General features: G+C 39.1%; 1 protein-coding gene across 1 annotated transcript in view; it reads left to right on the forward strand.

The window, feature by feature from the left end:
• The first annotated feature begins 153 nt into the window (after positions 1-153).
• LOC117457632 (dicarboxylate carrier UCP2-like) overlaps positions 154-23,505 on the forward strand; it is a 41,720-nt gene continuing 18,368 nt past the window's right edge. Inside the window, exons 1-2 of the mRNA XM_034097815.1 lie at positions 154-374; positions 13,184-13,391. Of these exons, the coding sequence (XP_033953706.1) occupies positions 249-374; positions 13,184-13,391 (334 nt within the window). The 5' untranslated portion in view covers positions 154-248. The remainder of the gene's footprint in view (positions 375-13,183; positions 13,392-23,505) is intronic.

Below are 23,505 nucleotides of genomic sequence, written 5' to 3' on the forward strand. Positions count from 1 at the left end.
ACCCCAGGCTGCCGGCTGGTTCGAGAAGAGGTGTTATTCGTGGTGACCGGCAGTTGTTTTTGTTTAAAGTGGAGAGTTTGGAGCATTGTTTTTATGGCTAATAGCACAAGTTCACAACAATATCCAAAAGACACACTTTTTTAATCCCGGAAATTTGACTGCGGCTGTAGGAGCTAACTCACCTGTCTGCGCTGTCTGCTCGTCTTGTTTTTTTTTCACAACACTTTGTGCATCCTCTGAGCTGAGTCATGGTTGGTGGAGGATCTGCTGATCTGGCTCCATCAGTCGCTGTCAAAGTCTTCTCCGCCGGAGCAGCTGGCTGTGTGGCCGACCTGGTCACCTTCCCTCTAGACACAGCCAAAGTGCGACTGCAGGTGAGCAGCATCACCTCAAGTGTATGAATTATCCCCCCAACATATCATAGACCTAAAACATCTGTATCCTTTGTTTTCATTTACCTGTGTCAGCTAGCTGGATATAAGCTGTCAAAACACTTTACCAATGCTGGGATTGGTTAAAAGATACACACGTTTTTCCATTTTGTAGTTATTTCCTCTTCTACTTCAATACATTTTTAACTGATAACATCCCCCTCCTCAAGTCTCTACAATCCCAAAATGCATTGAACAAGACAAGTCCTCAGTGGTATCGGCATCTGCTTCGGTTTTAGGCAGGCACTCAGGGCCGCCCCTGGCCAATTTGGGGCCCCAAGCGACATTGTGAGATGAGCCCCCCCAACCGACAGAAGTGAAAAAAATATGTTTTGGAAACAAAGTAGGCTACTTTGCAAATATAATTCCTGTTTATTATTATTATCAACACTTTTTTATGCAGTGAGGTAAATGGTTGTGCATGTATGTCGTTCAGTATGCGTTTACAGGTGAATACGTCTGCATACTAGCCTCAAAAAGATTAAAATATAATTAATGCAAATATACAACTTCTACTAATAATCATAATCAATTCAATAACATAAATACTGTATTATTTTTATTATAATATACAGGGTTCGTACGGGTGCTTGAAATCCTTGAAAATGCTTGAAATTTGACGTGGTGTTTTCAAGGTTGGGAAAGTGCTTGAATTTTGGGAATGGTGCTTGAAATTGAGATAAAGTGCTTGAAAATGTAAATGCTTTACTTTTACAAAAAATTGCTGTCTGACTGAATAGTTCGCTTTTTAGATTAAAAGAAAATAATTGCTTCTCTTCTACATAAAACATCTCCGCTGCGGCCTTCCCGCGCTATGCGTGCGACCTGCAAATGTTTGTGTTACGTGTGACCTGGACATTCTGATGAGAGTGGTAGATGACTGTGTGCCAGGAGGTTGCAGTTTCAACGAGCGTTGGCTAGCAGAAGACAAATACAAGCCATGGCTAAGACGAGGGTCAAGCCCACGAGTAGCCTCCTGCAAAGTTTGCAAAAATAACGATGCGAGAGTCTGCGCTGACGAGCCACATGAAAGGTACGCCGTAGTAGAGCATTTTAGATTAGGCTAACGTTGCATGTTACGTTTGTTTAAGCTAACGTTAGCAAGCTGAATAGCAAACTCGATTGAGGGATAATAATAATTGGGGACAATCATTTCAGAGGAGCGTACCTATGTTATGTGCGTTACAGTCGCCATCGTGTGGTGTTCAGAGGATGAAGCTCTCACGGCATTTCGTGTTATAGTCACGAATTATAATCTATTGATTCGACACAGAGCGATTTTGAAAGCAATGTATTTGTACTGGTGGTATGTTTCGTGCCTAAACCAAATGTGACTTGCTCTATCGAAATCAGTCGCATTGACCCGAAGACACATTTTCGTTTGTATTACTGGTCTCGGGGAAGCTCGCGAGTGTGTTTGTGTATTTTTGCGTTTGTGTACCGGGGAAACACTCACAAGAAACACCGGCTGTTGTTATGCTTGCTGTGACGTTACATTAGTCCGTTCTCCGCTTGTAATTATGCCGAAGCTTCAAAGTTGTGTTTATCATCTGAATTTGCCGAAACAAGTTTAATATTCTGAAAGCCAAGACTTTGTTTATTTGAAAACATGAAAACAAACTGTCTTTTATATCAAATTGAAGTATTATACAATTAAAACTACATTTTGCTTTAATCCCATGTAATTGTAGAATGAACACAGTCTTCCTTTGGAGATGTATAAGTCAGGAGTCTTGAGTAGTCAACATTACCTAAAATCATTGTACACATTTGTACATATTATTTTCCACTTGTTACCATTGTGAGTCTATTTGTATGCAGCTCTGCGTGATTTTGTGGCTACAATTCAGGCTAATACACTACCAGAGGTGGATAAGTACTCAGATCTTGTACTTGAGTAAAAGTAGAAGTACTCAGATATTGTTTGAGTAAAAGTAGAAGTACTCAGATCTTGTAGTGAAATTATAAGTACTCAGATATTGTACTTAGTAAAAGTAGAAGTACTCAGATCGTGTACTTGAGTAAAAGTAGAAGTACTCAGGTCTTGTACTTGAGTAAAAGTAGAAGTACTCAGATATTGTACTTGAGTAAAAGTAGAAGTACTCAGATCTTGTACTTAGTAAAAGTAGAAGTACCAGAGTGTAGGAATACTCTGTTACAGTAAAAGTCCTGCATTCAAAATGTTCCTCAAGTGAAAATAGAAAAGTATTCTCATCTAAATATAGTGAAAGACAGTAAAAGTAGTCGTTGTGCAGATTGGTCTATTTCAGAATAATATATATATGTTTTATAATGATTGATCATGAAAGTGTTCTCAGAGCTGGTGAAGGTGCAGCGAGTCTGAATGACTGTGTAGACTGCAGGGTAGCTGATGGATTTACTCCAGGTGGAACTAAAGTCTGATTCAACACTTGATTAGATTTCACATCATTCATCTGTGAAGTAACCAAAGGGATTAAATACATGTAGTGGAGGAAAGTACACCATGTACCTCTGAACTGTAGTGGAGTAGAAGTACACCATGTACCTCTGAACTGTTGTGCAGTAGAAGTACACCATGTACCTCTGAACTGTAGAGGAGTAGAAGTACACCATGTACCTCTGAACTGTAGAGGAGTAGAAGTACACCTTGTACCTCTGAACTGTAGTGGAGTAGAAGTACACCATGTACCTCTGAACTGTAGTGGAGTAGAAGTACACCATGTACCTCTGAACTGTAGAGAAGTAGAAGTACACCATGTACCTCTGAACTGTAGTGGAGTAGAAGTACACCATGTACCTCTGAACTGTAGAGAAGTAGAAGTACACCATGTACCTCTGAACTGTAGTGGAGTAGAAGTACACCATGTACCTCTGAACTGTAGAGAAGTAGAAGTACACCATGTACCTCTGAACTGTAGAGAAGTAGAAGTACACCATGTACCTCTGAACTGTAGAGGAGTAGAAGTACACCATGTACCTCTGAACTGTAGAGAAGTAGAAGTACACCATGTACCTCTGAACTGTAGTGGAGTAGAAGTACACCATGTACCTCTGAACTGTAGTGGAGTAGAAGTACACCATGTACCTCTGAACTGTAGAGAAGTAGAAGTACACCATGTACCTCTGAACTGTAGTGGAGTAGAAGTACACCATGTACCTCTGAACTGCAGTGAAGTAGAAGTACACCATGTACCTCTGACTTGCGTTCACTACCAACAATTAATCAATAATGTATTGAAAAGTTATTTGGCTGATTGTTTTATATTGGCTCAGCCAGGTTATATGGGAGGCCTAGTTAGTCTATGTACAGGTCACTAATTTTGAAATATTAAACTTTGTTTTCTTTTCTTTAATTTTTCATCCTCGTGTAGAATGCTATCACGAAACACACATTTGGTTGTTTATAGCATAAAGAACATCTGATTTAATGTGAGGTAGGGAAATAATCATTTGAGTATGTGTATATAAATATGTATTTACAACAGCTGTAAGATGCTTGAAAAGCTGGAAAATGCACTTTGAAAATGCTTGAATTTGACTTTTGAAAAGGTGTAAGAACCCTGAATATAGTTGTATAGTCAAGACAAAACATGCTTATGACATGCTCAAAAACTGATATTTCTTAAATCTGTGTTCAAACGTAGTTCCCTCTGTCAGCAATGTATCAACAACTACACACACATTTCTATCAGTATTTCTCTGTGTTGTGGTTGACATGATGATGACTGTTAGGAGTTAAGGGGAGAGGCTGAGCATCACCATGAAATGTGAAAATTGACATAAAAATGAATATAAGGGGGGAAAAATGCTCCATATTTTTTAGGCTGTAAACTTTAACTGTTATGTAAGCCAACTAGACATACAGTGTATCACTCTTCCTCCAGTACATTAGCAGATAAAAGGCATAACATACTTGAATGAATGTTAAATAAAGAATGCTGGAAACAACTGCATCTCCATTAGCCTATATGCTCTGCAGAGACTGCCTTCTTCATGTCGTGAATTGCAGCTGATGTTTTAATATGGCAATTGGCAATTTGACTTATACAACATTCGCAAGTTGTACATTTGACTCATACAATAACCCACCTTCGAGTGATGCTCTAGTTTCTTCAAGTTTTGTTTTTTTCCCCTCTTGCTTGCGCCGGACTGAAACTGTCTTTTCACCGACATCTCTTCACCTGCACTAGTCAATAGAGTCTGTCTGCAGACCGCAGCAAGGAGGCGTTTCCTATAGGGGCGTTTCCTATAGTGAACGACGGGAGCCGGCTCTCGCCCGCGAACGAGACGTTTTTTGTTTTGTTTTTGCGGAGGGATCTAGATCGGCATGAAGGCACATTATGCAATGTGCAATGTGGACATTATCCCGCTTATTACACATGGCCACATTATCAACAAAGTAACGACATGACTCCCAATAATAATTGAAATGCTTTTATGGATTTAGAAAAATATTTTATTGATTTAAAAAATAGTTTTTTGTATTGATTTAAATTGACATGCATCCGCTAAGAAAAGTAGTCCGTTGTTACTGTTTGAACTAACGTAACAACGGCAGGAACTGCTTCTATAGTGTTTTTGAGGAGCTTTTAGATTACAGATTTGAAAACATCGTTGCTTGCTTTAAAAGTAGCGCAATTCATTATGTCAAACCTTGAAAGATATCCCTGCCCTAATGCAAAAAGTAACTGGCAACTATGTCGCCGTAGCTATGATGTCTATGTCTGGACCGCTGCGTAAAAAGGAGGGTTTCTGACCCATTACTTCTCTTCCTACTTTTTGTCCCCCTCTTCTCCCCGCTGCAGCCTAGCAGTTGATCTCAAAGCACGCTCCCCTCTCCTGCAGGGAGAAAAACTATATTTATATACTTTATATAGGTTGATACAGTAGCCCCTTTTTTTTAAATAGTTTTTATAGGTGTTGCCATCTGTTTTGTGTAGCGTGGTTCTACAAGCAAGTCAATGCATTAATTGGGTGGTATCAGAGAGTTACACGGGTCTGTAAATGCAATGAAAACAATTGGCCACAGCAAATAATTTATATTAAACATGTAATTTTTACTTTTGAATACTTAGTACAAAGGATGTCTTGAATAATTTAAGTGATATATGTGTACACATATAAATAATTAGTCAAAACAGGGCTACATTTGATTTAATTAAAAGGTATAATATGTGGTAAACTGAAGAGCCCTTTGGGAGCCGAAAGAGCCGGCTCTTCTTGGTGAGCCAAATGATCCGGCTCAGCAAGAAGAGCCGGAATTCCCATCACTAGAACAATGACTTCTTCTGCGAGGATTTATAAAAGCAGCTGGATAAAAAAAGTTAGGAAACGCCTCCTTGCTGCGGTCTGCAGACAGACCCATCTCGCACTAGTGGCCGTATCAAAGCCGTGATTGGTCAGATGTCGATTCATTGCAACGGTGTCGGGTTACAGACGTGCTCCCCTTGTCACCTCTCACTCTCGCGTCAGCCGGGGGTGCGCGGAGAACTGAGTGGAGAACTGCGCACAGCAGCTGAGGCCCTCTGGGCAAGGCGGGGCCTCATGCAGCCTGCGTGATTGACCTGTAGGGAGGGGCGGCCCTGCAGCCACTGTACAGGGGGAACAACATAACACCAGTGCTTGTTGCTACATGTCAAACCTACAGTATGGCGTAACTGTAACACTTAACAAACGAGGAAATCGCTATGTCTATAAACGCCATAAGACAGTGCTTCTCAAACTTTTTTCAGTCATGTACCCCCTTTGAAATATTTTCTCAGCCAAGTACCCCCTGACCGACCCCGAACATGTTTGATAGAAAAAGCCTATATAAATAATTACAATATAGTGATGTTCCATCAGTGTGTGATTTATGAACTCCTTCATCCATGAATTACAACAAACAAAGAACATAACGACATTTTTTTAAAACAGATTTTTAAGTAATAATTATTTGTTTAACGAACCAATGAACAAAATGTTATATTATGCAAAAACTATAAAATACAATACACAAATATTATAATAAAATGTGGTGCCTGATGTGCTACCATCCAAAACCCCATGCATAAACAAGAAAACAGCATTAAATAAGCAGTCACAATGCATGAAAGGGTTAAAAACAAAACATTGTAACACAAATGTGCAATTTTAAAATAGCAATTTAGTGTCAAAACATTGACCAAAAAAACAAACAATTGTAATAATAAATAAATTATAAATTGCAATAACACTAACAAGTCATATTAAGAGCACTCAATTTAGTGTGAAACGTGTGCTTGTCCTTCACTGAGGATCTTGGTCTTGGCAGAGGACACAGCAGTGATCATACACTGTAAAATGTTTGACTGTAAAATTACAGTAAATTACTGGCTACTAGTTGCATGGATTTCACGGTAATTGACTGTGAATATTTCACAGTCAATTACTGTAGATATTTTACAGTAAATTCGAATAAAAGTACAACTAAATACTGTGACTTTACCGTTGCCATGCCCATGGAATTACTGTGATATAGCAGTACAGAGCTGTGATATTATGGTACCTTGCTGTACATGAATTACAGTAATTACCTCTATTTTCACACTATTACTGTAGAAGTAATGCACCACAGTAGCCAGTAATTTACTGTAAATATAAAAATGTAAATAATACGATAATATATTGTAAATCTAGTTCACTGGGATTTTACCATAACTACACAATTCAATCAGCTCAATCAACAAAGAAAATGCCCATTTTAACTTTGTATTGCTCCATTGAAGTGCAAAATACATTTCACAGTGTCTTGGACATGTTGTTACGGCCCCAACCTCTACTCCGCGTAGTGGCTGGTGCTGAGACCCGCAACGTGATAGAATACACTCAATAACCGGTACTTGGTAACGAGCATTTATTGATAATCAGCTGTTTGCTCACACAAGCGAAACGGGAAACAAAAAGAGGACTGGAAAAAAGGAACAAACAGAAGGAGGGAACCCGAGCCAGCCACACCACGGGCCGTAGGACCCAGAACTCCCCCCCCCAACCAAAAATCAATTATAAACCCTATGGGAAACAAAATAAAGCCACGAAAACTGGACTACTAGGTCCTCCAGGCTAAACATAAAGACACCTGCAAAAATATGGCCTATAGCTCAAAATGGCAAAGAGGTATATTCTAAGGAGAGTGTCTCCCGGCGTTAGGACAGGCGAGACATCCTCCTCAAGCTTCTCTTTATATATACACGGCTGAGTGGAATTTGGAACACCTGGGCAGAGGCGGAGCCAGGGGCAGACCAGGTGCAACTGGGCAGAGGCGGAGCCAGGGGCAGACCAGGGGCCCTTTCTCATTTCTCGAACTCCCCTCCTCGACTCCCCTCCTCGACTCCTATCCTCGATACTTAGTCCCGCCCACAGGAGATGCGAGCGGAGGAGCCAAGGAGGGGAACCGAGGAGAGAGGAGGGGAAGCAGCAGGCAGTTAGAGAAATGAGAACTCCTCTCCTCTGAGCGGTCATTTTAAAGAGACGTCCATCAATGATGACAGAAGGCACAGCAGCCCTCTGTCTGATGGACAGATGTGTTCATGGTGACTTATATATTTACTTTGATTCATTCACAGTGCGGTATAATGAGACAATAACAGGCTACAGATGCGGACACGCACACACACATATATATGTATATATTTATATAAATATATACAATTTCAGAATCAAACAGAGCACTCTCATAATAACGTAACACTATCAGAGACTGGATATATCCCCCCCCCCTCTCTGGTCGCTACAATGAGGAAAATAAATTACGGGCCAAAAGTTTTATTTGCAAGTATTAAAAGTAAGCAGAGGACACCAAACCAACTGAGACCTGTCTGTCCGCTGCATCTACTCACACACTGTAACACACACACGCACCTACAGCTCCTAAAACAGGCTACAGCCGTTGTGTATTTTATTGTGAAGCACTAAATGGTTTTAGAAAAATATAGACTCTTTGTTTGTAGATATCTACTAAACTAAAGCAAATAAAGAGAGTAGGCCTGTTGTACTGAGTGATATACATTCTACACACTGCTCTGCTTTCTGCACGGACCTCACAGCTGTTCTCACTGTAAACATCGCGTCGCGATGAAAGCAGTTAATAAAATAATATCCAGGGGATGCATGCAGAGCTGTCATTGGCTGAGATAAGTCCGGCCGTGCGTCACGACTCTTTGAAACATCTCTGTTGCCGGAAATGCATCCACGAGGGAGCCGTGGAGGACCCATCAGTGTATCCTCGGTTATAGCTCCTCCAGAGAGCCTCCTCGACGCTCGGTCCTCGGTCCTCGAAGTGCATTTAGTGAAATGAGATGTCCTTCAACATGGCGCGCTAAAATTCATTTCCGGGTCACTACCGGAGGACCGAGGAGTCGAGGAGTCGAGGAGGGGGATTTGATGAAATGAGAAAGGGCCCAGGTGCAACTGGGCAGAGGCGGAGCCAGGGGCAGACCAGGTGCACATGGGCAGAGGCGGAGCCAGGGGCAGACCAGGTGCACCTGCAGCAGGGAGACAGAAAGAAAACAAGGAGGGGAGCAAGTAACACATGTCTACAGACATCCACTCAAAGTCAACAATTTTTCTGAAGAATGTGCTGACATGGGGGTTTAAATTGCCATGCCTCTTTTTGGCTTTCGAGCCCGTCTTGGGGTTAATGCCCAGGAAGCACCTGAAAACAATAAGCCAAGACAACCATTTCAATTTGACATATATGTATATGTTGCATCATTTATTTTAAGGCACATGCAGCGGTGCCCCTTTCAATTTAAGTAAAACCTGCACCAAAGAAAGAAATTAGTATTTAAAGCCAAGCAAGAGCGATGAAAGCAAGAAAATCACTTAATTTGTTGTGTTATCACAGGGGATGGTCTGAATACAGTATTTTACTGTGAAATAATACAGTAACATGTTATGAAATCCTGGTAATCATTGATCCTGTACATTCACAGTAATTAACTGTGCCTGTATTGATTTCACTGTGAAATTCAAAATTACAGTATTATATTGTGAACATTACAGGTAACGACTGTAAAGTGGTAAAACAGTAATTTATTGTAAAATATTACAACTAAATATTGTGAAATCATGGTAATATTTTACAGTGTACTCTTTTCCAGGCCCAGTCTGTTTCTCTGCTTTGTTTTGATCAGAGTCATTGCAGAGAAGGAGGCTTCACACAAATATGTGGATCCAAAGGGCAGTAGCTGCTCCAAAGCTGTTTTTCCCTGCTCAGGATGCTCCTTTTTCACACACACCCAAAACTGCGTGAGAGTGGAGTTCTTAATGTCATCTTTAGGCCACGGTCAGATGACATTTTCAGTGGGGTGGCCAGGATGGAACCAGTGATCATTTTGGGGTGGCATTGAAATCACTATTATATGAACATACATCTTACTATAAAATAAGGGGTTATTTAAGGCACCTACAACACACATTATTTGGGATTAAGCTAGTGATGGAATAGATCAAATAATATTCAGTATATCCAACTATTTTTTTCTTATTCCCACAGGCAAAGTATCAACGAAGCTTACATTATACAAATGTAATGCAATATACAGACTGTTTAGCAGCCCTATGAGCTTATTCTCTCAGTATATCATCAGGAATACAGAGACACACACACATCATTTAAATAAGAGTTTTTAAATTCAATTATTGGTTAAGAATAAACATCTTAAAGTAAATAACAATAATCAATAGCCCTTAACCCTGTAAGGCCCCCGGTTGTAATTTTACAACATTACTTTAAGCTATCCAAAAAAGTCAGCAAATGTTTTTGTTTTTTTAAAAGATACATTTATATAGTCAAAAGGTCCTTTTGTTCAGCCTCACAATGCTATTGGGTAGTAAATGTGTTATAGGTCCTGCCCTCTGGCCATACATATAAGACTAACATTCCTGACAATATATCTCAATAGTCATCTTTTACAGTGTAAATGCCTTTTTAATAATAACATTTTGAATGGAACATTCTCAACACGAATGCATCAATCCAAATAAATAAAACTTAAAGTGGACCTATCATGCTATATTTGAACAATATATTGTAGGGCCATACCTATATAAAGTATATAAATATAGTTTTTTTTTCAAAATACCAAACAGATCCTGCATTTTAGCCATGCCTCATTTCGCTATTTGCTCTTTCCAGCGCTGTTTTTGCAGGTGTGATTCTGTGACGTAGCTTTAATGCAAATGAGCTGCAGCTGACCACACCCCTTGCAGGAGAGAGGAGTATGCTTTGAGATCAGCTGATGGGCTGTCAGAAGAAGGGGAGAAAAAGAGATCTCCGTCCTCCGTCCTCTTATATGATTATTGTTACGACCCGCCCCCTACTTAGTGGTAGTGGGGAGACCCGCAACATAAAATAAAACACAGCAAACACGCAGCATTATACGGCGTCTTATTTATTCCAGACACAACCGTACTCACATGGCCAACCGGCAAATGAACAAGGGCTCGAGGACAGGAAAAACAAACAAAAGGACGAAGGGGGCCTGGGTCAGCCACACCACGGGCCGTAGGACCCAGAGCTTCCCTCCGCTACCCAGTGATCTAACAAATCCCTGCGGGAGAAAATAAAGCCACGAAAACCTACACTATACCTGGTCCTCCAGAGTACATAAGACACACAAGTAACACAGGGGATCTACAGATCCTAAACAGCAGAGTGAGGTAGTCCACAGACAGAGTCTTCCGGCATCTGGATAAGGAAGAGACCTCTTCTCCTCCAGCTTCTCCTTTTTAAGTCCCCAGCTGAATGTCATTAGGACACCTGGGGGAGGCGGACCAGGGGCACTTCTCACTTCTCTTATTTTCCATTTCCTCGCTCCTCGGTCTCACCGGAAGTTGATTTGTCTGCACCATCTTGAGTAGCGTCCCAATGGCCTTATTTCTGCCGGAGGAGCGAGGAGCGATAATGGAGGAGCTATAACCGAGGAACCACCAGACCATCCTTCGATGAAATCCTCAGACACTCGCCCCGCCCCCTTACTGTGTATCACTCACTGATTGGACGATGCAGTGCATGCACTGATCTGATGCTTCTTGACATGAGAGCAGTTTCCCAGCGGAGTGAAGAAAATACATGAAACTCAGTCACTGAGTCACTCCTCAGTTTATACCGTGTTAAGTTTCAATTAATGTATCATTTAGTTACAAATATGTGATATATCTGAACAACAAAGTGGTCAAAAATCATGTTATTCATTTATTGGAAACATTTTCATGATCGCTTTTTTCGGTTTACATTTTCATTTATTGTCATTTCCATTCAGTCAGTCATTAAGTGCTATTTAAAATGTTAATGTGCTACATATCCACACAAACAAACAAAGTGTGCAATCCAATGAATGTTAATCTAACTGGGTTATCTCTTTTTCTTCTCTCAATTATTTTATTTCTATTGTGCACTCTAATCAGGGTTAGGGTTAGTCATCACAAACGGACGTCGCTTCACGTGACGCTCCGGAGGAAAAGGACGTCCCATTGCTCTTAAAACTAATTTCCCTGCTTCTCGTGGTTTCCTTGCGTCTCTCCATGCTTCCCTGGTGGGAGGGACTAGACGCAGGGAAACGACGCAAGTGAGGGATGCAAGGAATCCATTTAACCGAAGTGAGAAGGGCCCCAGGTGTAGAGAGAAAAGCAACACAAGCACGTACAAATTATATAGTCACTATTCATTTGTTTTAAAGCTCAATAAATAACAAAGAAGACCTTTGACCGGCACTTTTTAAATTTTGTCCGGAAGATTTAAACTTTAACGGACATGTTGACTGGTGAAAAAAAATCGAACTGAAACTCTGCTGCACGGTCCCCTCGTTCCTTGGAAGAGGCAGAGAGGTGGGTGTTTGTCATCTGCTGGTGGACTACCGGAGATAATTACAGTGTTTGTCTCGACGGGGAGGGATTGCATTGAATTACAGCAGCAGGAGGCGCAAACGCTTGCCTCGGGGAGGGAGAAAAAGAGCCACAGCGGACAATAAACAGAAGGGCAACCATGGCAACCATTCGCGGGAAGTCTTCTTCGCTGCTTTTGTGGCAGACTACAGCGCCACTTACAGGCCTGGCATATGTACTACAGCGTCTCCAGTGCTTTCAAGCGGCAATGACCGGCCATGGCACAACCCCCATTCCCCTGATAGGTGGAGAGTTGGCCATATAGGCGGAGCTCCTCGTTCCTGACGTCAGAGAATTTTCAAATGTATCAGTCTGTATCAGATCCGTTGCAGCCCAGTTTTTAGAGATTTGGATATGGAGGAAAAGAGAGAGGGTTGTGTTTTCTGACACTTGGTGAGTTCCCTGACACACCGGGGACACATATTCATGTATAAAAGACGTATGTTGACACACGTAAGTATTAGCATCCCTGCTCACATGCTCTCACTCTCTGCTAGAAAGTGCCGTTTGGAGGCGGAGGCGGGACCAAACCATTACATGTAAATAGAAGGGGGTGTACAGAGGCTTTGGATAATTAACTTTTGGAAGAAAATAAGTTAAATGAATTAGTGAGTACATTATCAATATAACGTTATATTAATGTTAATTATTGATGAATGATGAAAGGTTACTTAAACATTTTTTTTCTTAATGTTCTAAAATAGTTTGGGCCCCCTTGGTGAGGATGTTTGGGTTGGCCATTAGGGTGGCCAGGATTCAGCAGCCACCCCCCCCAGCTCCGCCACTGGTTTATAGCAACCTTAAAGGCACATTTTTATTTGATCTCAAGTGACCTTTTTGAAACTTGTTTATTCATGTCACTTCAGATTCAAGGTGAATCTAAGCCCTCATTGAAAGGCCAGAAGATGAAATTCCGAGGTGTGTTCGGCACCATCCTCACCATGGTGAAGACCGAGGGCCCCAGGAGCCTGTACAGCGGTCTGGTGGCAGGCCTGCACCGACAGATGAGCTTCGCCTCCGTACGCATCGGCCTGTACGACAGCATGAAGAAGTTCTACAGCAGAGGCTCAGAAAGTATGTTTCCAAGTTTTAACAGACATGCAGTCAACCAATCAGTGCAGCTCTTTCCATCACTTATTCTGACCTGCAGTTGAAAACAAAATGATTGCTGGGATCACCTTCAAGATGCTTTAGTGCAGGGGTAGTCAAACTGTTTTATTAAAGATCCACTTTTGAATTTTATACAAGGTCACTGGTCCGGATAAATGCCAGTAAAGTTCCCCTCCCGGAGCGGAGTTTCTTACGGCGCACTATGCACCGTAAGACATGTCGTTGCAGTACATTAAAGGGTGTTTCATGTTGTCGTTGCTGTGTGGACCTTCTTAATCTACCTTCTTTGGGGGCCCCCTTTCTTGTCCAAGCACTTGCCTGCTTTTCCTGTAGGAAAACGGCACCCCTGTATACACCAAGCCCCCAGGAAGTACGCCAGTAGTAGTACAAATGCCATATCAATCTCATTAGTATGCAGAAAAAGTGACAGGTCGCCCCGCCCCTTTTCGACCTTATTTGACCGGAAGTCCCGCCTTTTTATTTTTATTTTGAAAACCGGAAGTCCCGCCTCGTTCGACCGGAAGTCCCGCCTCGTTCGACCGGATGTCCCGCCCCCTCTTCCGGCGGATGTCCCGCCCCCGCTTCCGGTTTACAAAATAAAATAAAAAATAAATTTAAATTAAAAAAATGAGAAAAATAAAATGCCGTTGTTTTCAATCAATTAATATGTCTAGGATATATATATCCCGCCTCCTAACCACTTCCTGTGTGGTTAATCCTGTATACAGTATCGAATGTAACTTACAAATACTTGCAAATAACATGAAATTAATCAAAAGTAAAAGCATCTAAAAAACACATATTTAAACCTCTCTGTTTTTGCAAACAGGACATGACAGGACATGAGGGGAGAAAACATATGGTGAAGGAGGGGGAACACACACACACACACACACACACTTTCCCCGCCCCTCACCCTCTCCCTCTGTCTAAATAAAAAGCCAGCGTCACTCTTAAATATTTTTCAAGTCGAGAGAAAATGGCCAAGAGACGTCTTGATATGAATTTAATCAGCGAGACACCGGTGACAACTTACAGCCATCCGTTGGGTGCTCCAATCAAGAAACGAATGCAGTTTGTATGCCGGGTTCAGACGCCTACAGCTGAAGATATGCTTCAGTCTCCTCTGTCTTGAAGGCATTCTTAAGCACATAAATGTAACATTAGGCTATGCATAAAATAACCAAACGATTATTTCATTAACTAATTTGAACAGTAATTCACATCATCATATCATAACAAAATAAGCAACTATTTGCATTCAGTGACTTGATCTTTTAAATGAAAACCAGGGATATCTTTTGTTTTGCGGTCCATATCTCATTAAAAATATCTAATGTTAGTAACTATTAAAGAAAGAATGGGGACAATTCTGTGTTAATGTAGTTTGACCATTGTAACTGCTGTGCAGACATACTGATAAAATAGGGCTTCTAACTAATTACCTTAAATAAAATCACTAATTAATGAAACCAGTTCAATACGCATTATTCTTATTCTTATCATTCTTTATGAGCGCAGTAACGGTAAGGTATCTAATTACTTATTTATCTAGTATTCCATCACATAATAACAGAGATGGTTAAACTGAAGTAGAGACATGGCAGAAATCCTACAATGAAGCAGGACAGTGAAGGGGAAGTCTCTTTTGAAGAGGGTTTTAATAGTTTAAAGATCTTAATGCCCCCTTGATCATATCTTTTTTTAAAATACTGTTTCTCTAAAAGGCAGGTTTTGTGATTTTTAAGACTTTTTACAGACACTCGGCAGATTTGTGTGTAATTCTCTCACAAAGGAACAGTAAGTCTCTTACTTTTTTGATAGCGTTTTTTATGTATGACAACTTTACAACTGGTAGAAAGTTAAGTACTTTTTCTGAGCAGATTTTCTTTAAGACTGTGACTCTTAACACACCAACCCCCCGAGAGCCAGACATACTCATCCCTTTTTCAACATATTTTGTTTTTGTCTTTCTCGCTTTTTTTTTTCCATTATATTTTTGAAAAAACTACATAGTGATTGCTAGCAAAAATACAACATGCAACTAATACATTATACAATATTACGACTTTTTGCGATATTTTCAACACAATATACTTGTACCCTTTTTTTTTTGTAGGACTTCAAGATATTTTGCATGTCATACATAAACACGGTGTCATCTTTCTTGAAACTGACGTGCTGTCCGTTTTACAAACAAGTTATGTTTATGCTTCTTCATCCTCTGAATGTTCCTCCCCCGTCCCTCTTCACAACAACAATCAAGGTGGATCTGTGAAATGAAACACCTCTTCCCAAAGCGTGACTACCCTATTGAGGGCATGCGTCTAGGGCAGTAGGGTCTAAATCGATGGGCCAGATATACTAACATGCGTACGGTATGTTTGAAAAAGACTAACCATTTATCCAGTTCAAGCTGTCTTTAAGATGTGACATCGCGCTCTGACTATTTCCCATAAAATCGTGACAAACTATTACTTGTTCTTACATTTGACCTCTTGCTGCTTGGTTGAAAATGATAGATGAAAAATAACTTTTTTTAAAAAGAGTCAAACCACAAATGTTTTAAGATTGTTACAAAATGTAAAAAATAAAAAAGGTCTGGAGACAAAATTAATTCAGGTGACTCTGGCTTTATTAGGACAACAAACATATAATACAAATAGGTTAGGGGTTAAATATAACCATCGTGGACTTAATAGTCTAACAAAATACTTTTATCTGAATACATTTGTTCTTTTTAAGAGCACTTTTTGAAATTATTTATTTATTATTTCAGTGGAACAATCCAGTGTTTTGTTAACATTAACGCTTTCTTCTCTTTTTCTTGTGTTACTAAGATACTTTTAAACACACTTTGGTGTATGCAACACTTGTTCAGATAAACAAGGTTTTTTCTTTTCTGATAAACTTACATATTTTAGTTATTTTATGTTACCAAGATACTTTGAGATACACCCTGATGTACGCAACACTTAACAAAGGGTATAATATGAAGTAGTTGGTAAGGAAGGGGTTTTTCTTTAAGGGTGCAAAACTTTAGAACAGGGTAAAATATTCATTAATTTGTATTGAATTGAGTTTTCTTTTTTTTTTTGATTTTCAACATACTATATGACTTTTTACATATTTCTGACGTACTATACTTTTTTGACTTTTTTCTGTAGAATCTTGACAAAACTATTACTTGTTCTTAAATGATGACCTATTGCTGGAGATGAGATGAAAAAGCTACAACGCTTAAAGAACTTTTTTCTAAAAACTCTCAATTCTACACTGACTCCCCCCACTCAACGCAATAAGTCCCACCCCACTCAGCAAATCATCTAAAACGAAGGACCCCACCATGACGACCGTTGAAAACTAGCCATGGATCTGAGAAAAACCAAGTCTGATGTAGCCTACCCTTATTATCACCAGGATAATGGATATGGGCTTAATGACTGGATGGTACAAAGTAAGGGGGAGGATGTTCCCGAAGAAGAGCTCTCCTCTATATGTAATAGTATTGTAAACGAAACATTTAAAGTGGTCCTGGAATCTTCATTTTTCAGAAACATTCTGTAACATTACCGAAGAAATTACACTTACTCTTTTTCTTGTGTTACCAAGATACTTTTAGATACAGTTTGGTGTCTGAAAACTGAAACTGGTTGAATATGAAGTACTTTATAAGGAATTCGGATTCTTTTAAAGGCAGATTTTGGCTTTTTTCTCTTGCCAAGATACTTTTAGACACACTTTGAGGGATGCAAAACCTTAAAACTAGAAAATGAAGTACAGTCTGATTAGATTTTTTCTTAAAGACTGTTTCTCTAAAAGGTAAGTTTGTGATTTTAACAATTTTCCCTGACACTTGGCAGATTTGTGTGTAATTCTCTCACAAAGGAACTGTAAGATACACTTTTTATGTATGCAAAACCTTAAACTTTTTTTTTTTTTTGAAAATAAAATACTTTGTCTGAATACATTTTCTTTAAAGGCACTTTTCTTTTTTTTTTTTAACGCTATTTCAGTGGAAAAATACAGTTTTGTTGACATCAAGGCTTTTTTCTCTTTTCTTGTGTTACTAAGATACTTTTAGACACACTTTGATGTATGCAACACTTGTTCAGTTAAACAAGGTTTTTTTTTTCTGATAAACTTACATATTTTAGTTATTTTATGTTACCAAGATACTTTGAGATACACCCTGATGTACGCAACACTTAACAAAAGGGTATAATATGAAGTAGTTGGTAAGGAAGGGGTTTTTCTTTAAGGGTGCAAAACTTTAGAACAGGGTAAAATATTCATTAATTTGTATTGAATTGAGTTTTCTTTTTTGATTTTCAACATACTATTTGTACACAATGACTTTTCCAGGACGCGCTTCGGAAGCCTTTCAGCACAAGCTTGTAAAATGCAGATGCCTCAAGGAGAGACTTGAAATATCCATACAGAGTTGGATGGAGAAGAAGAAGACTAACAAACAGCAGTCGGATGGAGAAGAAGCCAGGGACTTGTTCGATGCAGTGACTTTTTTCTTTAAGTAAAATAAAAATGGGAAACTACTATGCAAAACGCTCTGTATATATTGATCATAATGTAGTCATTACCCATTTAATAAGTGTGGTGATGGGGACGATTGAAAACAGAATGAGTAGTGACCCCTGTGTAAAAAGAATGGCCGAAGTTTGTAAACTGGAAGACATTTTGGATATCGTTCGTTCTGGCAGTACTATTCCGGGTCATTGGGAAACGATTGTAAACGAAACATTTAAAGTGGTCCTGGAATCTTCATTTTCCGAAACATACTGTAACATTATCTCAGAAATGAAACAAACATCAAAAGTGTATCATGTGCTCTCATTGTATGCTCTGTTTGTAGATGTAATGCATCTGTGTGTTGAAAACAGCATACACGTGAATATTTTGACTGAAGTGAAAAACTTCCATCACGATATCTCCAGTAATATGGGGAATTCTATGCTGGAGACTGTCCTGGGGATGCTACAATCAGTATAACTATTGATTTTGTGTGTGAAAAAAATAGTGTTTTTTACATCTAAAAACTGTTGTCATCATTATAGCAAGGGGAGCGTGTCTGATACATGTGTATTACAGTCCTTCTTGTTGTGTTTTTCAGTGTTTTCTGTGTGTCTGTACACACAAAGCACACTTCATTATCTACTTTTCAGCTTTTTTAAAAAGAAAAGTGTATCTTTCGGTAACTTTCTCAGAGAATTTAAGCATAAATCTGTCAAATGTTCAAAACAGCCTTGTTTTACTGAAATACCCTCAAAATGACAAACTGCCATTAAGAGTCCGATTCTTAACCAAATCTATTGACACAAAGTCCTTCGTTATCTACTTTTCAGCTTTTAATACAAAAGTGTATCTTTCGGTAACCTTCTTGAGAGAATTAAGCATAAATCTGTCAAAGATTCTTAACGAAATCTACTGACACAAAGTCTACTTCATTATCTACTTTTCAGCTTTTATACACAAAGTGTATCTTTCAGTAACTTTACCAGAGAATTTAAGCATAAATCTGTCAAATGTTCAAAACAGCCTTGTTTCACTGAAATACCCTCAAAATGACAAACTGCCATTAAGAGTCAGAATCCAAGCGAAATCTCCTCAAACAGAGTACTTTCTACAGGTGAAGCCTCCCACTCAACGCAATATGTCCCACCCACTCAGCAAATCATATAAAACTAAGGACGACCGTTAAAAACTAGCCATGGATCTGAGAAAAACCAAGTCTGATGTAGCCTGCCCTTATTATCACCAGGATAATGGATATGGGCTTAATGACTGGATGCTACAAAGTAGGGGAGAGGATGTCCCCGAAGAAGAGCTCTCCTCTATATCATATCCATGTAAGTCTTTAGGACAAAAGAGGACCATGATAACATGACATATGAAGAATATCTTTCTTTAAAAGATGGTATTATAGATAACCTTTATAGAAACAGTATATCTCATACCACTCGCCAAGATCGCAAACGACAATTAGCAGAAAAGAATAGAAAAAGTAAAGAAAAATGAAGAAAAAGAAAAAGCAACATGAAAAAGAGAAGAAAAATTAAAAGCAAACGCAGAATGCGAATGAAAAGAAAAGGGACCATAGGACGGAAAACTAAAAAGACAAAAAGAAGGAAGGTGAAAAGAAAAAGAAACAAAGTGGAGAAATTTAAACTAGAGGATGGTGTTGTAGAGCCATTACCGGATCATAATAATCTTATAGATCATCTCCCGCTAACCGACTGCTCCGAATGTGTTGAACAAATACCAAAAGCAATGGCAGAACTTTGCTTCAGTATAATGAGAGAAAAAGCGCGATACTGTGGAAAAGGTTTTGCATACATAAAAAGTGTATCTTACAGTTCCTTTGTGAGAGAATTACACCCAAATCTGCCAAGTGTCAGGGAAAATTGTTAAAATCACAAACTTACCTTTTAGAGAAACAGTCTTTAAGAAAAAATCTAATCAGACTGTACTTCATTTTCTAGTTTTAAGGTTTTGCATCCCTCAAAGTGTGTCTAAAAGTATCTTGGCAAGAGAAAAAAACCAAAATCTGCCTTTAAAAGAATCCGAATTCCTTATAAAGTACTTCATATTCAACCAGTTTCAGTTTTCAGACACCAAACTGTATCTAAAAGTATCTTGGTAACACAAGAAAAAGAGTAAGTGTAATTTCTTCGGTAATGTTACAGAATGTTTCTGAAAAAATGAAGATTCCAGGACCACTTTAAATGTTTCGTTTACAATACTATTACATATAGAGGAGAGCTCTTCTTCGGGAACATCCTCTCCCCTACTTTGTACCATCCAGTCATTAAGCCCATATCCATTATCCTGGTGATAATAAGGGTAGGCTACATCAGACTTGGTTTTTCTCAGATCCATGGCTAGTTTTCAACGGTCGTCTTGGTGGGGTCCTTCGTTTAGGTGATTTGCTGAGTGGGGTGGGACTTATTGCGTTGAGTGGGGGGGAGTCAGTGTAGAATTGAGAGTTTTTAGAAAAAAAAAGTTCTTTAAGCGTTGTAGCTTTTCATCTCATCTCCAGCAATAGGTCATCATTTAAGAACAAGTAATAGTTTTGTCAAGATTCTACAGAAAAAAGTCAAAAAAGTATAGTACGTCAGAAATATGTAAAAGTCATATAGTATGTTGAAAAGAAAAAAAAGAAAACTCAATTCAATACAAATTAATGAATATTTTACCCTGTTCTAAAGTTTTGCACCCTTAAAGAAAAACCCCTTCCTTACCAACTACTTCATATTATACCCTTTGTTAAGTGTTGCGTACATCAGGGTGTATCTCAAAGTATCTTGGTAACATAAAATAACTAAAATATGTAAGTTTATCAGAAAAGAAAAAACCTTGTTTATCTGAACAAGTGTTGCATACACCAAAGTGTGTTTAAAAGTATCTTAGTAACACAATAAAAAAGAGAAAAAGCGTTAATGTTAACAAACACTGGATTGTTCCACTGAAATAATAAATAAATAATTTCAAAAAGTGCTCTTAAAAAGAACAAATGTATTCAGATAAAAGTATTTTGTTAGACTATTAAGTCCACGATGGTTATATTTAACCCCTAACCTATTTGTATTATATGTTTGTCCTAATAAAGCCAGAGTCACCTGAAATAATTTTGTCTCCAGACCTTTTTTATTTTTTACATTTTGTAACAATCTTAAAACATTTGTGGTTTGACTCTTTTTAAAAAAGTTCTTTTTCATCTATCATTTTCAACCAAGCAGCAAGAGGTCAAATGTAAGAACAAGTAATAGTTTGTCACGATTTTACGGGAAATAGTCAGAGCGCTATGTCACATCTTAAAGACAGCTTGAACTGGATAAATGGTTAGTCTTTTTCAAACATACCGTACGTTCTGCATGTTAGTATATCTGGCCCATCGATTTAGACCCTACTGCCCTAGACGCATGCCCTCAATAGGGTAGTCAGGCTTTGGGAAGAGGTGTTTCATTTCACAGATCCACCTTGATTGTTGTTGTGAAGAGGGACGGGGGAGGAACATTCAGAGGATGAAGAAGCATAAACATAACTTGTTTGTAAAACGGGCAGCACGTCAGTTTCAAGAAAAAAAAGGGGATGAGTATGTCTGGCTCTCGGGGGTTGGTGTGTTAAGAGTCACAGTCTTAAAGAAAATCTGCTCAGAAAAAGTACTTAACTTTCTACCAGTTGTAAAGTTGTCATACATAAAAACGCTATCAAAAAGTAAGAGACTTACTGTTCCTTTGTGAGAGAATTACACACAAATCTGCGGTGTCTGTAAAAAGTCTTAAAAATCACAAAACCTGCCTTTTAGAGAAACAGTCTTTTAAAAAAAAGATATGATCAAGGGGGCATTAAGATCTTTAAACTATTAAAACCCTCTTCAAAAGAGACTTCCCCTTCACTGTCCTGCTTCATTGTAGGATTTCTGCCATGTCTCTACTTCAGTTTAACCATCTCTGTTATTTGTGATGGAATACTAGATAAATAAGTAATTAGATACCTTACCGTTACTGCGCTCATAAAGAATGATAAGAATAAGAATAATGCGTATTGAACTGGTTTAATTAATTAGTGATTTTATTTAAGGTAATTAGTTAGAAGCCCTATTTTATCAGTATGTCTGCACAGCAGTTACAATGGTCAAACTACATTAACACAGAATTGTCCCCATTCTTTCTTTAATAGTTACTAACATTAGATATTTTTAATGAGATATGGACCGCAAAACAAAAGATATCCCTGGTTTTCATTTAAAAAATCAAGTCACTGAATGCAAGTAGTTGCCTTAGCTTATTTTGTTATGAGATGATGATGATGTGAATTACTGTTCAAATTAGTTAATGTAATAATCGTTTGGTTATTTTAAGCATAGCCTAATGTTACATTTATGTGCTTAAGAATGCCTTCAAGACAGAGGAGACTGAAGCATATCTTCGGCTGTAGGTGTCTGAACCCGGCATACAAACTGCATTCGTTTCTGGACTGGAGCACCCAACGGAACAACTAATTCTTTAAAAGTTTTTCAAAACTTGTTGAAGAAAAAACGGTATACAACATTATATAACCGCCATTGACATAAAGGCATGTATGGTCAACACATCCTCACTCCCAGGTCGGCCTATGTTGACGTTATGTCAAGTCCCCTGCCGGCTTTTTCCAACGCAAGGGGGGGGGCCTTAGCGTCCATTTTCACGCGAGGGGGGGGGCCTTAGCGTCCATTTTCAACGCAAGGGGGGGGCCCTTAGCGTCCATTTTCAGCTTTCCGGGATGTCCATGTGCTTCTATGGACGCTCATGGAAGCACGGCATTCGTTTGTGTCAACTGCCCTTAAAGGCAATGAAGACACTACACTACCCAAATCCCCAGCTATCGTTTGGACTACACCATGTGCTCTGTTTGACAAACCCCGTGATAGTCCTCAAGCTCTGTGATTGGAGAGTGTGCTCCGAGGGTTACCGAGCCTCGAACAGCACTTGAAATGGGATGGAACCACGGCAGACTGTTCAAAACTGGATTTGAACGGGTCCACCGCGCCCCCCCCCCTCCCCCACCCCGTCCCCAGAACTACACATGCTGGCTATTCTGTTTCGCAACATGTTTCTATGGCACGTCTCTACTGGGAGTTGTAGTTTTAAAAACGTTTTCGTATTTCCCATAAGAAGTTGCCAGTATTAAACTGTGTACATCCCTGGAGGTTTAGGGGACAGGAAACACTCACATTTAAAACATATAATTAATAAATGGGTGAAAATTGCTGGTGCCCATAATGGGCAGTATTAATATATATACCCACACGCCAGCTAAGGTCAGAAGAGCTTTTTTAACAGCTGACTTATGTTTGTGACCCCTCCTGTTGTTAATTGATAACATTACATTAATTGATAAGCCTGAAACATGCACTTGTCAAGGTTCATAGGCACATTTTGCAAATATGGCAGTAGCCATCGATCCGCTTAAGATAAGTATACTTATTGATCCCAAGTTGGAACATTTGCGTTACATCACATGTGTAACAGTTAAATCTGCAGTGGTGTTTATTTGAAATCATTTCGTATATCACACAATT

The sequence above is a fragment of the Pseudochaenichthys georgianus genome, chromosome 13 (genome assembly GCF_902827115.2).
Source record: "Pseudochaenichthys georgianus chromosome 13, fPseGeo1.2, whole genome shotgun sequence".
Classification (NCBI taxonomy): domain Eukaryota; kingdom Metazoa; phylum Chordata; class Actinopteri; order Perciformes; family Channichthyidae; genus Pseudochaenichthys; species Pseudochaenichthys georgianus.